Genomic DNA, 15,218 nt, shown 5'->3' on the forward strand with positions numbered 1-15,218 from the left:
TTTTTTTTTTTTTTTTTTTTTTTGAGATGGAGTCTCACTCTGTCACCCAGGCTGGAGTGCAGTGGCACGATCTCGGCTCACTGCAACCTCCGCCTCCCAGGTTCAAGCAATTCTTCTTCCTCAGCTTCCTGAGTAGCTGGGACTACAGACTTGCGCCACAATGCCCGGCTAACTTTTGTATTTTTAGTAGAGACAGGATTTCACCATGTCGGCCAGGATTGTCTGAAACTCCTGACCTCAAGTGATCCACCCGCCTCAGCCACCCAAAGTGCTGGGATTACAGGCATCAGCCACCGCGCCCAGCCAGGGAGTTTTATTTCTAAAGCTAGGTGATAGTTACTTCATTGTGGGTTATATTAATCTTTACACCTTTTTGTGTAAATAAATGAAACGGTTGTTTAGTACATATGCTTTAATATATTTCAACAGAATGTTCTGTATCAGAAAGAAAGTGACTTTTAAAAATAAGGAAGCTGGGTGCAGTGGCTCACACCCATAATCCCAGCACTTTGGGAGGCTGAGGAGGGAGGACTCCTTGAGCTCAGGAGCTCAAGAACAGCCTCAGCAACATGGTTGAAATCCCATCTCTACCATAAAATACAAAAATTTTCTGGGTGTGGTGGTGTGCACCTGTGGTCCCAGCTACTCAGGAGGCTGAGGAGGGAGAATTGCTTGAGCCCAGGAGGTGGAAGTTGCAGTGAACCATGATCGTGCCACTGCACTCCAGCCTGGACAACAGAGCAAGACCCTGTCTCAAAAAGAAAAAAAATAAGGACTTAGACGTATTATGGATAAGTGATTTAGTATTGCTTGGCTGCCTACTCTATGCTAGCCCTGTGCAAGGTGCCCCCTGTGATGCTCTGTTTAACCTAATCCTCATATCATTACCCAGGAGTGGGTACACAGCCAGTACCTGACAGGGCAGGGATTCGACCCCATGAACACTGGGATCCCAAGTGTGGGCTGGGCCCTCTTAACTTCCACAGCCTCCACACCTCCATTGGAGGCCATTCCCCTGCAGGGTCACTTGAGTGGGACATCACCTGGTCATGCTTCTCAGTGTGTGCAGTCCAGAGAGCGAGTGGAGTTAAATTATCAAAGCTTCCATATTGATGGTGTCCAAAATGACAGTTGTTTTTTTCTCTTTCTACAGAAAAATAGAATTTTGAGTATCTTGCTATGAGAACGTTGGAAATAAATCATCTCCCTCTTTCTTAGGTGTAGATTTTGTCTGACACTTCATGTGTGTTTAAAGTATTTTGGATGTCCCAAAATAGTCATGAGGCAATTCTTTAAGATGGTTCCATGGGGTGGAGCTGTAGCAGGGAAGGTGAGGAGCAGCAAATGAGACCTCAATCATAACAGAGCCCGGAGATGCTCTCTCACAGCATCCAGGAAGCAGCCCTACCTGACCGAAACCAAACCAAGAACAGAAACAAGCCCCATGGAAGCAACTGAAATGTGGTGATCCACCCAAAAACCCATGTAAACTCTGAAACAGAAAGGCCACGCTGTCTGCCTCAGACATAGGAGGTATTAACAAGGTGGTATTGCCGGCTCTGGGGAAAACTGGCAACTGCTGGGGGTGTGCACTTGGCATGGATTCATTCCTTCTACAAATGTGTATGGAGCACCTATACGCTCAGGCTGCGTGCTAGGCGCTGGAGATACAGCAGAGACATGGGGGTCGGGGGACTCGCGCTGCCCTGCATGTGGTGGCCACCCCCGCCTGGCCACTTACAGGCTCCGCTCAGACTCCTCATGGGAAGCCCGTCCTGCCTTGCCTCTCCTCCTCCAGTGCGCCCCTCCTTTACGTACTGTGTACACGCTTCACACGCTGGACGTCAGCTGTCATATGCTGCTGCCTCGGCTGGACAGTGAACTCCTGGAGGAGCTGTGAGGTTTGGATTACTTTTTGATCTTTAGCATCCAGCACAGTACCTGGCACAGAGGAAACACTTAGTAAATAGTGGTTGAATATTCTAATATGTGAATGAGGACAGCTTGAAACAAATTCTGACTTAAAATGACCACCCGTAAGAATGAGCTTCCCTGAAGACTAAGCACACGTTAGCAACTACCCAAGCTGCTTCAGGCAGGCTGGATGAAAAGAAACAGATTTTAGACTTGACTTTGAACTTCTAGGACCTTAGAGCCTTGTAGACTAGCAGAGCAGGGGGACAAGGCCTCTGCAAGATCAGGTCACAGGGAAAATGTCTGAAGTCCCCAAAGATTCCCGGGCACCAGCTGGAGAAGTACCTTCCTTGCTCAAAGGTTTATGGGCTGTGTGTTGAGCAGCTGTTTACGGAGCAGCTTCTCTGTGCCAGCCTGAGGATCCCGGACGAGTGAGATGCAGACCCCGCCCTCCAGGAGGTATCAGTAGGGGCAGATAGGCAAATGTATTTATGTGTCAAAAATGACAATTATTGACTCTGGTTCTCCAGAACAAGAATGTTTAGTGTCTTGCTTTGGGAATGCTGGAAAGGAATGAGTCCTCTCTCTTAGGTGCAGATTTTGTCTGACACTTCATATATATGTTTCAAGTATTTTTGATATCCCAAAATAGCAATGAGGAAATTCTTTAAGGTGGTTCTGTGGGGCCAGTGGGTGCTCAGTTAGTATTTATTGGACCAATGTGGTCTCAGTATGTCACTGATCTTTGTATGCTTGTCACCTGGTAGAGCCAGCACAGAGACAGTGGGCAGTTTTTGTTTGAACGGAAAGGGGCAGTAGGGGGGCAGGCTGCATCTGAAGTATGGCTCATGAGTGCAGAGAAAAGGCTGGCACCCTTAGCGATGGGAAAGGGATTCAGAGTGGATTGGAAAAGGCTAAAACCAAAGGCAAGAGAGCAGCAGGCAGTTGTAGTGAGGCCTAGATGGGAGAGGACGCGGTTTAGCGTCTTGCAGTGCGACGGCGCGGGGTAAAGGCTTCAACATAAGAGCTAAGCTGTGGGCTTAGTAATGACGATGGCCATAAAATAAGAGGTTTGGGCTAAAGCCCTGAGGTCCCAAGTTCTAACCCTGCAAGACTCAGGTGCCACTTCCAGCCCTCCGGCTCCTCCTCTCTGTCATTTTTGCTGTAATTCTTCTGTGAGCCGCCTGCAAGTAGGTGTCCTCGGCTCTCCTGCTGTCTGCCCTGCACAGGTGAGCGTGAGCTGGACGCCCGCGCCCCTCTCCGGGCCTCAACTTCTGCTGTTCCTTGGGCTACACCTGCCCCCTCCTGCCCAAGCCTTGATTGCTTCATAATGATTCAGCCCTTCTACTCTTTTCTGTCTGCACTGCCTTAGAGCTTTGTCTTAATCACATATTTTGGCACTTGCTTGTATTTAATAAACGTTTATTTGATCAGCAAATGCTTATTGGGTGGCTACCAAATGCCTGTGCTGTCCTCACGGACTTGGTCAGGGAAGACAGTGAGCAGGTTATTAAGGAAGTGCTGTGAAGTGGCATTTATGGCACCATATATGAAGACTAACTGGTGTCAAGGGAGGCCCGTCTGTAGCGTGACAGTTGAGCTGAGATTTGAGGGATGAGAAGGAGGCAGCCATGTGACAGCCTTTAATGGGAGAGCATTTAAGGCAGAGACAACAGCATCCCATGAAGACTCCAAAGGAGCTCCGGGTACCCTTGGAAATGGAAAGGAAACCGATCGGCCTGGGGGCCTATTGAGCTAGGAGAGAGGTGGGCGGGGTCCCAATCCTGGAGGCCCCATGGCTGTGAAGGGGCTTAGGTTTCATTCCAAGTCCAGTGGGGAATCCCCAAAGGCTTGCAGCAAGGCGTGGTGCCATCTGTTCCCTGTGGCTGCCATGGAAGAAGTGGGCGGGAGGGAGAGGCAAGTGGAGAGGCTACAGTGGAAGCTCCAGGTGACGCCGGGGTGGTCAGTGCCACTGCTGTGGCGGGGGGGTGGAGAATCAGGGGCTGACTTGAGACTTTGGAGCTGGCCATGTTAGTGGATAGATGATGGGGATGAAGGGAGAGCAAGGAATCAAAGATCTTCCCCAGATCTCTGGCTAAGCCGCTGGAGGGTGTTGATTCCATTTCATAAAATGAGGACAGCGGAAGGCATATGTTTAGAGAGGGGGGATCAGAGAAGAGTTCCTTTCTAGACATGTGGAATTGGAGATGACTGTGAGACACTCCAGAGGCAATACCAGGCTTCCAGAACATAAATCTAGAGCCGGGAGGAGAACTCCAAGATGGAGACAAACCTGGAAATACAAATGGAATTTAAATCCGTGGAATGAGTGAGATGACCGCGTCAGTCTCCTAGGGCTGCTGAAACAGGTACCGCAAAACATCTGGCTTAAGACAACCCACTTCTATTTTCTTGTAATTCTAGAGACTAGACATCCAAAATCAAGGTGTCAGCAGGGCCATACTCCCTCTGAAAGCTGTAGGACCGGAGCCTTCCTTGTCTCTTCCCGCCTCTGGTGGCTCCAGGTGTTCCTTGGCTTGTGGCAGCATCACTCCCGTCTCTTCGTCCCTTTTCACATGGCCATCTTACCGCCGTGTCAGTAACTATGTCCAGATTTCCCTCTTACACAGATGCGAGTCACATTGGACTGGGGCCACCTACTCCAGCATGACCTCATCTTAGCTAATTATATCTGCAGCAGCTCCATTCCTAAATAAAGTCACATGGTGAGGTGCCAGGAATTAGGAGTTCAACATACCTTTTTGGGGGACACAATTCAACCCATAACAATTAGCTAGGGCAAGGGTGGAAGGAGAGAAGAGGCGGGGGCCTGGGACTTGGCCAACACACAGTAGATGGGTAGAAGAGGGTAAGCCTACAGAGGAAATGGGCAGGCCACAGGTAGAGAGGCGGGACAGATAGCAGGAGCGTGCGGTGTCATGAAAACTAAGAACAGGTGTTTCAGGACAGGAAGGAATAGTCACCGTGTGAAAGAAATGCAGCTCCCGGGTCACAGAGCTAAGGAGTTGATCAACAGATGTGACAACGTGGAGATCACCACTGATCTCAACAAGTGCAGCGCGTCAGTGTCACAGAGTGTCTGACTCCAATTAGAGGAGGCTGAGAAATTGATGCGAGGTGAAGAGGTGGGAACCGCGGGGAGATGGCTCTCCGGAGAGTGGGCCTTGAAGGGGCAGCTGCGGGCGGATGAAGGGATTAGGAAAGGTTTGTGTTTGGGGCTTTTTTTTTTGGTCTGTTTTGTTCTTGCGTTCTGCTTTGTTTTCTAACGTGGGAGCCGCTAGAGCGTGTGGTGTGCTGTGTCGGCTCGATTTTTGGGTCTGTGTGTTTCTGTGACACACGTTTTGTATTCGACTTGAGTTGTCCTGTGTGCTTTGACGTGACTTTCCCAGCATCAGAGGCCTTCGAGGACAGTACTGTCTCCCAGCCACCTAGCCAGATGCCTGGGCATTGGTTCTTGATGGTCACAGCAGGAATATTCTGCTGCACATATCATGGTGCCGCGAATGGCTGCCGTTTTGTTTTCTTGTTGGACTACAAGCAGTTTTCACAGGCCCTGTCTGTGTCATGTCAGTCATCAAAATTTATGTCTGGTGTTTCCTGCTAAAGAACATCATTAAAGTGCCTTTGTGTGGCCGTTTTAGTTGTTGCAGTCTGCCTTGTTAATCACCGGGGAACAGAAACTAAAAAACAAGGTTTCCATGGGTTAGGAACAGCCTCTGGGCCATAAGAATCAGGTAACTAACCTAATAGGAAGGGCAGGCCCATAGTCAGGTTCAGAGATGTTGCCTGGGGCTAGAATGGCCTCTTCCTAAGACTTGAGTGTCCAACATCCAAACATCAGGCTGCAAGAGGGCAGGGGCCAGCCACGGAGCCAGGTGACAGGAAAGTGGGGACAGAGGTGAGAATGCATGTGATCCTTAAGCCAGAAAGTCCAGGCCAGAACTCTCCTCCCATCAAGAGGCCTGGATCCATGTGAGAGGAGGCAGGAGGCCACTCCTGACTCTAGAACAGGGAGAGCAGAAAGAAAAGCAGGTTCTGACACCCTAATACTTTTTTTGGTAATGTTCTTTTCAGATATTCCCTTCCTTTTGGGCCAGGTGTGGTGATTCCCACCTGTAATCCCAGCACTGTGGGAGGCTAAGGCGGGCAGATCACTTGAGGTCAGGAGCTCAAGACCACCCTGGCCAACATGGTAAAACCCCATCTCTACTGAAAATACAAAAATTAGCCAGACATGCTGGTGGGTACCTGTAATCCTAGCTACTTGGGAGGCTGAGGCATGAGAATCGCTTGAACCTAGGAGGCGGAGGTTATAGTGAGCCAAGATCATGCCACTGTGCTCCAGCCTGGGCAGTAAAGCGAGACTCTATCTAAAAAAAATAAAAATAAAAAAAATTTAAAAATTAAAACATTCCCTTCTTTTCTAAGGGATGTGATTTTTAAAATAAACTGCAACTATCTCTAAAGGCACTTCTAGTGGCAATCTGGCAGTAATCTCGTCAGTTACACACAATGAGGAGTGAACCTGGGGGCCCTGGTGTGTGGGCAGCCCTGACACAGGTGGCCCAGGCAGGTGGCGGGCTCATGGTTACATGAAAGAGGAGGATGCAGCAGGGACACGTCATGGAGCCAGCACAGGCATCCCCGGCTCATCGGTGCCAGTGGGTAAGAGTGGCCTCTGACCCTCCACGCATGGTCCAGTGTGGGGAACAAAGGAGACAAAGGCCAGAGAGGGGGTGCAGTGCCAAGCAGAACACTGGCAGCTGAAGACGCCCAGCAGCGAGGGATGGGGACAACGGAAGGCTCATTAAATAGCACCAAGGCAACTCGCCCCTCCCCTCAGTGGTCACTCCTTCTTGCTGCCCAGACCAGCAACCGTGGCTGGCGCTCTAGAAGCACCCGGTAGCCAGTGCCCAGTCTCCAGTTCTGAGGAAAGCAATCAACTCCTTTTTTTTTTTCTTTTTTTTGAGACAGAGTCTTGCTCTGTCACCAGGCTGGAGTGCAATGGTGTAAATCATGGCTCATGGCAGCCTCAAACTCCTGGGCTCAAGCAGTCCTCCCACTTCAGCCTCCCAAGTATCTGGGACCACAGGTTCGCACCTCCATGCCTGGGTAATTGTTTTTTTTTTCCTTTTCATGACGGAGTCTCGCTGTCACCCAGGCTGGAATGCAGTGGTGCCATCCCAGCTCACTGCACCCTGTGCTTCGTGGTTCAAGTGATTCTTATGCCTCAGCCTCCTGAGTAGCTGGGATTACAGGCATGTGCCACCACACCCGGCTAATTTTTGTATTTTCAGTAGAGATGGGGTTTCACCGTGTTGGCCAGGCTGGTCTCCAACTTTTGACCTCAAGTGACCCTCACATCTTGGCCTCCCAAAGTGCTGGGATTATGGGCGTGAGCCACTGTGCCAGCTTTTTTTTTTCTTTTCTTTCTTTCTTCTTTCTTTCTTTTCTTTCTTTCTCTTTTCTTTTCTTTTCTTTTCCTTTCTTTTCTTTTCTTTTCTTTTCTTTTTCTTTCTTTCTTAGAAACAGGGTCTCACTGTGTTGCCCAGGCTGGTCTGAAACTCCTGGGCTCAAGCAGTCCTCCCACCTCAACCTCCCCAAGTGCTGAGATTACAGGCATGAGCCACCATGCCTGGCCAAACTCCATTTTACATGTGAAAAATAAAAACTTTGTAATAAATTTTTGGGTTTTGTTTGTTTTGTTCTTTTCAATACTATTATATAAAGAAAAAAGATTAGCAATGAGAACAAATTCAAAGAGGGAAGAGGAGGTGCTTTTTCAGTAGAGAAAAAATCAGCTAGAAGATCCAAGACCAGTGGGGGTTTTTCTGATCACCCCCTTCCTCCCCACTCTCGTGCTAGGTGGGTGAAAGGTAACCAAGAGAAAAGTCTCCCCAGCTCCCTTCACGCCCACTCTAGGCTGCAGAAAGGGTGGGAAAGTAGCCTCTTCTAGCATCGCTTAGTCAAGTGGAAAATTTATAGAGAAGACCAAAGTCAGCCTAATGCATTTCATTATTAGCAGAATGCCTTGAGCCACATTATTATTTTTTTTTCCCTTTTTGAGACAGAATCTATCTCTGTCTCACAGGCTAGACTACAGAGGTGCAATCTCAGCTCACTGCAGCCTCCGTCTCCTGGGTCCAAGCAATCCTCCCACCTCAGCCTCCCAGGTACCTGGGACTACAGGCATGCACCAACACCCCCTGGTAATTTGGGGGTTTTCGTTTGTTTTTGGTAGAGACAGGTTTTCGCCATGTTGCCCAGGCTGGTCTTGAACCCCTGGGTTCAAGCAATCCACCTGCCTTGGCCTTCCAAAGGGCTGGGATTACAGGCATGAGCTACCATGCCTGGCCTTGAGACATATTGTTTTTAAAAAGATAAGCTGTGCCCATAACTCAGACTTTGAGCCTGGTTTTGTCCAAAACATACCCCTACCTAATCATGACAAATTCTTAGAAGGGAAGATGTACCTGGGTGGTCTCTTTCATGTTGATTACCAACTCCCTGGGAAATGTTCCCTTGGGGTTTAGGTGATTTCCTTGAAGGGGCAGAACTCCTACATTCAGGAACAGGCTCTTCATGGAGTTTACGCTGGAATCCTGGTTGATACCAGATTCTGTACTGATGTATGCGGTTCTTAATTGTAACATTAGATAACTTTTAAGGAGATTAGCTTTTTAGAACCTAATAAAAAAATAGCAATGTTTCCTTAAGAAAGTGTGTTGTAAATTTTTAAGAAAGGATAATTGGCAGGCCAGGTGTGGTGGCTCATGCCTATAATCCCAGCACTTTGAGAGGCCAAGGTGGGTGGATCACCTGAGGTCAGAAGTTCAAAACCACCCTGATCAACAAGGTGAAACCCCTCATGGAGGGGACCAAGCCAAAGAATGGAAGGATTGTTGTAGCACAGTGCCTCTCCTATGAGCCACAGGCACCCCAGGTTTGAAAGATAGTGTTCATATAGGAACAGCTGCCTGCATTTCCAACCTGCTGACAGTTTCTTCCATTCTTCCTTTTCAGGGCCCCTGAGATCATCCTTGGTTTACCATTCTGTGAGGCAATTGACATGTGGTCCCTGGGCTGTGTCATTGCAGAACTGTTCCTGGGTTGGCCACTATATCCAGGAGCTTCAGAGTATGATCAGGTGGGTCCGGATGACACTGATATTCACGAGACCTCATTCTTATCTGGAAAACAGCCTGGATTCGCATTTCATTGATTACATGACAGATGGGCAGGATTCTGGAATGCCACGTTGTCTCCCAAACCTTGCTTCCCTTAACCTTGCTATTTTTTCTTTATTCCTTTCTCTTTCCCCTTTTTCTTCTTTTTGTTAACTTCTTTCTTTCCCTACAAAAATTGTCATTTTCATTTTTCTCAAAGCCAGCAGAGCCATTAGTATACCATATGTATGGTGACAGGAAAAGCCGTGACCTCATTCTTATCTTTTCTTGCAGATTCGGTATATTTCACAAACACAGGGTTTGCCTGCTGAATATTTATTAAGTGCAGGGACAAAGACAACTAGGTTTTTCAACCGTGACACGGACTCACCATATCCTTTGTGGAGACTGAAGGTAGGAAGAGCGTCCCCTCCACTCCTCACAGTGGCCCAGTGCTCAGAAAAGAGGGCCGTAGTCCCATTAGTGGGGAGCTTTTGATTCAGTCAGCAAATGAGGGTGTCGGGGGGCTATTGTTAATACACAGTGTGGCTGAATCTGAATGCTCAAAAGCCCCTCTTTCCCTCGATCTATTGCCGCCTGTGAGAGTCCCCACGTTATGATTGTTGAACTCCCAGGATTTAATCCAATAAGCCTTGATGACTGTCTGATTTGTGGTAGGGAGAGAAACGAACCCCACTCTGCCCTTGAGAGCTCACAGTCCAGAGGGAGACGGGACCGCGTGCCACAAGCTCTCGCCCACTATGATCAGGGCCCTGTTCCAGGTCGAGAACGGGTGTGGGTGCCAAGGGGAAGAAGCATTTCATTCTGCCTGCAGCAGAGGGGCAAGGAGGAGCATTTGAACTAGGCCCTAAAGAATGAAGAGGGGGCGCCCTGGCTCACGCCTGTAATCCCAGCACTTTGGGAGGCTAAGGCAGGCAGATCACTTGAGGTCATGAATTCAAGACCAGCCTGGCCAACATGGTGAAACTCTGTCTCTACTAAAAGTACAAAAATTAGCCGGGCATGGTGGCATGCGGTTGTAATCCCAGCTACTCGGAAGGCTGAGGCACGAGAATCCCTTCCTTGCACCTGGGAGGCGGAGGGTGCAGTGAGCTGAGATCATGCCATTGCACTCCAGCCTGGGCAACAGAGTAAGACTGTGTCTCAAAAAAAGAAAAGAAACAATGAAGCGGGCTTGCCCAGTAGAGAAGTGTGGGGTGGCGGCCAGGGTGGTGCAGGTTGGGGAGAGGCGTTCCAGGCCCAGGAGGCGGCCCAGTGAGCCCATGGGAATGTCCTAAGGCCCAGGGAGGCATCTGGGTCACACAGGTCACCATAAACCTTCAAACCAGGGGCAAGAGCTTTGCTTTAACAGAAATATATTTTGCTTTCACTTTGATTTGTGCCTAGCAATTGAAATTAAAATATTTTCCTGGTAAAAAAAGAAACTAATAAAGTCTTAAGTATGTTTCATTTTAGGTATTTCTTTTTTTTACAGTGGGTGGGTAGGTGTTTTTTTGTTTTTCTGGGTTTTTTTTTTAATGGAAAAATTCTAATATGGTTTAAAGATAATGTGTGTCCAGTAGTCACCAAAGACTCAGAAAAGAAATTTGGGAGTGAGCAAGCACTCTTAGGCTATTGATGGGAGGCCTGGCATTTGGCAACTGTGAGGGTGAGTGTCAAGGTCAGGTCCAGTAAAGAGAGTCCTCCCGTGAAGGAGGGTGAAACTGGAGTTCACTCCTGTTTTTCTGAAGAGCCTCAGTCCCGCATGTCCAGCTGTTCCCGGGACCTAAGCTTCTCCAGGTGTGCTGTTCTGGAGTGAGATTTTGAGGATTAATTACCTCTGGATTACCTCGTGGCTGAGTCCAAAAACCCACAGTAATTGGAAACAGCAGTTTCCCCAACCATTGGGGAATGTATGTCTGTGCCTCAGCCACCCGTGGAGGGGCAGCCCAGACACAGACTCTGGCGCCAGCTGCCACCTATTGGCCATGTGACCACGACAAGTGCCTTGAGCTTTCTATTCCTGTTTCCCCATCTGGAAAATGGGGATAGTAATTGTGCTACCTGATGTGGTTGTCAAAGCTATTAAATGAATGAACATACTTTAGAACAATGTCTGGCACGTAGCAAGAGCTATGTGCATAAGGGTTTATTAGATAAAATTGGAAAATGCTGGAAAAGGCCCCTGCTTTTCCACAGTGGAATTTTACCTTATTCCTTAAACTCAGGGAAGGCTATAGGCTGATCGAGGATGCGACATACCTTGATCAGCTTGTGCTATGGAGCAAGAATGCTCCGTAACTGACTCGGAGCTGGCCCCTGACACATGTGCATGGGAAGGAGGGAGGGGGCAGGTGTGGATGAAGAGAAAAAGGAATTGCAGGTGTGCAGGTCCTTGAAGAATTAAATTCGCTTCTGAAAGGTGGGAAAGAGGCCCTCTGTGAGACACAGGAACTCCAAGGCTTGAGTCCCAGTGACAAAGAGATAAGTCACATTACCAATTGGCTTTTGCCTCTCTTGACAGACACCAGATGACCATGAAGCAGAGACAGGGATTAAGTCAAAGGAAGCAAGAAAGTACATTTTCAACTGTTTAGATGATATGGCCCAGGTAAGCTTCATGGGTGAGTATACAATGTAAGCCGTTTAAAACCAAGCGCACCAAGACTTCTGCAATAGTAATATAAGATAATGGGTTGGAATCAACATTATTCAACTGCAGTGGCTGACTTTGACCTTAAACAATTACAGCCAGCCTTAGTAAAAATACCATTTGGTTTATGAAACATTTTTAAAACTTTATACCAGCTCCTTAAAAATTGTTCCAGTTGGCCGGGTGCAGTGGCTCATGCCTGTAATCCCAGCACTATGGGAGGCCAAGGCAGCTAGATCACCTGAGGTCAGGAGTTCGAGACCAGCCTGGCAAACATGGCAAAACCCCATCTTTACTAAAAATACAAAAGGTAGCTGGGCATGGTAATCCCAGCTATTTGGGAGACTGAGGCAGGAGAATTACTTGAACCCAAGCGGCAGTGAGCCGAGATCATGCCGCTGTACTCCAGCCTGGGCAACAAGAGCAAAACTCCATCTCAAAAAAAAAAAAAAAATAGTTCCCGTTTATTGGTTCCCTCTTGTAATGTAGTACTGGCCAATCTTCCTGATGTTATCATGAGAAGAATTCCCACCCATTAGTACACGTGAGTTTAATGCCCACGATTCCATGTAGATGTTTCCTGGGGCAGCCGTTAGAAGGTACTGTGAACTAGATGGCTTAGGAGGGCAGACTTTCCATCCCCCATAGTTCTGGAGGCCAGAAATTAGAAGTCGGGCTTCAGCAGGCCCACGTTCACTCTGAAGGCCATAGGGAAAGAGGGAAAGAGCATCCATGCCTGCCTCCCAGCTTCCGGCAGTCCTCAGCGTTCTTTGACTTGTAGCTGCATCCCCTAATCTCTGCTTCCTCCTTCACATGGCTTTTATCCCGTGTCTCCTCTGTGCCTCTGTGCCCACATCTCCCTTGCCTTGTCCCTGGGTGCACCCTAATTGAGTATGACCTCATCTTAAATCAATTTTATTACATCTGCAAACACCCTATTTCCAAGTAAGGCCACATCCCCACTTACTGGGGACTGGGACTTTAATGTATCTTTTAGGGGGACACAGTTCAATCTGCTACACAGTCTCAGCTCACTAGCAGGGACCACAGGCCCTCGCCTTTGTGCCCCAGAGAAAATTCTAGAACTTCAGCTATTTTTAGTGTGAAAACTAGTCTGAAACCAGGGCAACCCAAAGTGAGTTTTGTCTTTAAAGCAATGAGAAACAAAGCTATACACCAATAAACACAGCATCCTTCTTACTGTAGATGAGTATCGCCAAAAATGAAGATTCTCAGTAAAGTGTACTTGTCAGGTGATGAGTAGCTTAGATTGTCTGAGAAAACTGAAATTGGTTTCCAGACCATGTCCTGGAAAATACAGAAGTCACCACAAAACAAGCCTTTTAAAAGCTATCCTCGTATAGACTCACTCCTGGAAGAAAAATTCTGTGTTCAGATATCCTGCCTGTCTTGGCCCGAGGTGACTCCGTTGAACGCAAGGACTAAAATAATTCTGGCCCTAACTGGGGAAGCCGTGAGAAGGATGATACACTGTAGGTGCAGGATGGGCGCCCTCAGGCCCTTAACCGTCCCTCCAAAGGTTAAACACATACAGACACTTTTTTGCATCTTATTTCTACTGCTTGGCCGCAATTCTTTTTCAAAAATTGTGGCAGACACACACATAGCATAAGTGTATCATCTCAGCCTTTTTTAAGGATGCAGTTCAGTAGTGTTAGCACTCCCATTGTTATGCAGCCAGTCTCCAGACCGCTTTTCATCTCAGGGTTATTTTTAATGAGGGGCGATGAAAGCTGCATTTCAGCCTGACTGATTAAAGCAGGAGCAGTTTGCGTTCTGTCATTCAGGTATATTTGCAAGTCCCAGCAGCGGCCCTCTCCCCTTCCTGGGGCATGGCCCCTCTCCACCTTTCCTGCAGAGAGAAAAGCCACATTCTGTGGGCAATGACAACATGTGTCTGGTGCCTCCCATAGGGGCTGAGTTCCTGGGAACTGAGAAAGGGGGCATGAGCGATCAGGAAGAAGTTGCAGGGCACAAAGTCCAGGGAGCCAGGAGGGGGAGGCACGCTGGGCTCGTCCTTGGTAACCTGTCCTTACTTGCATCCAGGTGAACATGACAACGGATTTGGAAGGGAGCGACATGTTGGTGGAGAAGGCTGACCGGCGGGAGTTCATTGACCTGTTGAAGAAGATGCTGACCATTGACGCGGACAAGAGAATCACTCCAATCGAAACCCTGAACCATCCCTTTGTCACCATGACACACTTGCTTGATTTTCCCCATAGTACACAGTAGGTGTCCTGCTTGATGCTTCATACCAGGGGTCAGCAAACTTTAGAGGTCCAGACGCTAAATAGTTTAGATTTTGTGGCCATAAGGTCCTGGGCACAACTACTCGTTCTGTGACTGTAGCTGAAAGCCATCACAGGTACAGTACATAAACAGATGAGCAGGGCTGCATTCTCTAAAACATTTATGAAGGTGGGCAGTGGCTGGGCGGGACCCCTGGCCTCCAGTTGGCTTCACAGTGAAAAGGAGAGAAGAGGAGAGCACAGAGCTGGATGAACCTGACTCTGGGTATCTGTGCAGGAAGAGAGGTCCCCAAGACGGCAGTCTCTGTAGAGCAAAACCAGTCTCAGGGCCAAAGGTTGCTCCCAGAACCATCCCAGTCTAGTTTGGGTTTGGATTTGTTCATTCATTTCTTCAGCATGGTGTGTGTGGGGTTACAGTGGTGAGCAGAAGAGACAGCCCTGCCCACCAGAGCTTGTGAGCAAGGGTGCAGTGGGCAGCAGAGCAGACGGGCCCCACCCACCGGAGCTTGCAGTCTGTAGGAGAGAGAATGGTAAGAAACAAGTGATGCCCAAATCACCAGCCTGTTACCAGGACAGATAGCGGGTGCGATGAGAGCCTACCAAGGGGAGCCTCACATGGGGCCTCAAGACCAGGAAGACTCAAGAAGTGGCCCGTGAAGGAAGAGGAAGAGGATGGGCATGAGCAGGCAGGGCGTTTCCTGTGTGGACAGGACTCTTCCCCCATGGGCAGGACCATGCACCCATCCCAGAAGGCAGCAGGTGAGGCAGGGAGGCACTGAGTCGGCCAGGGCAGGCCCTACATGTTAAGGTTTTTAATCTTAATCCAAAAAGCAATGGGAAGTCATTAAATGATGCTTAAGCAAGGGAATAGCTGGTTAGATCTGTGTTGAGCAATGATCTATCTGCTGCCACACAAGTCAGATGAGTCTTGGAAAAAGATGTCCATTGGGTTTACCAACTTGAAAGTTGTCAGTAACTCAGTGACAGCCATTCAGTGGAGTGGTAAAAGCAAAAACCAGTAGAGCAGGTTGAAAGACCCAGTGAGAGGTGAAGAAGGAGCAGCCTTTCATGAAGTGAGGCTGTGCAGGGGAAGAAATAGAGGGGTGACTGGGGAGGGGTCAAGGGGATTGTTTTTAAGGCAGGGTTCAGAGCACAGGGATGGGCCAGTGTCACTGGAAAGATGAATGGAGG

The 15,218-nt window shown here is 48.5% G+C and overlaps 1 protein-coding gene across 4 annotated transcripts in view; it reads left to right on the forward strand.

Annotated features, from left to right (window-relative positions):
- Positions 1 to 15,218, forward strand: part of HIPK2 (homeodomain interacting protein kinase 2) — a 218,223-nt gene that overhangs the window by 139,533 nt on the left and 63,472 nt on the right. For all 4 annotated transcript variants that reach the window (XM_032275638.1, XM_032275640.1, XM_032275639.1 and 1 more), the window contains exons 3-6: positions 8,959 to 9,082; positions 9,396 to 9,515; positions 11,626 to 11,712; positions 13,822 to 14,006. In XM_032275638.1, coding sequence (XP_032131529.1) covers positions 8,959 to 9,082; positions 9,396 to 9,515; positions 11,626 to 11,712; positions 13,822 to 14,006 — 516 coding nt within the window. The remainder of the gene's footprint in view (positions 1 to 8,958; positions 9,083 to 9,395; positions 9,516 to 11,625; positions 11,713 to 13,821; positions 14,007 to 15,218) is intronic.

The sequence above is a fragment of the Sapajus apella genome, unplaced genomic scaffold (genome assembly GCF_009761245.1).
Source record: "Sapajus apella isolate SASKATOON/1434 unplaced genomic scaffold, GSC_monkey_1.0 scaffold7, whole genome shotgun sequence".
Lineage (NCBI taxonomy): Eukaryota > Metazoa > Chordata > Mammalia > Primates > Cebidae > Sapajus > Sapajus apella.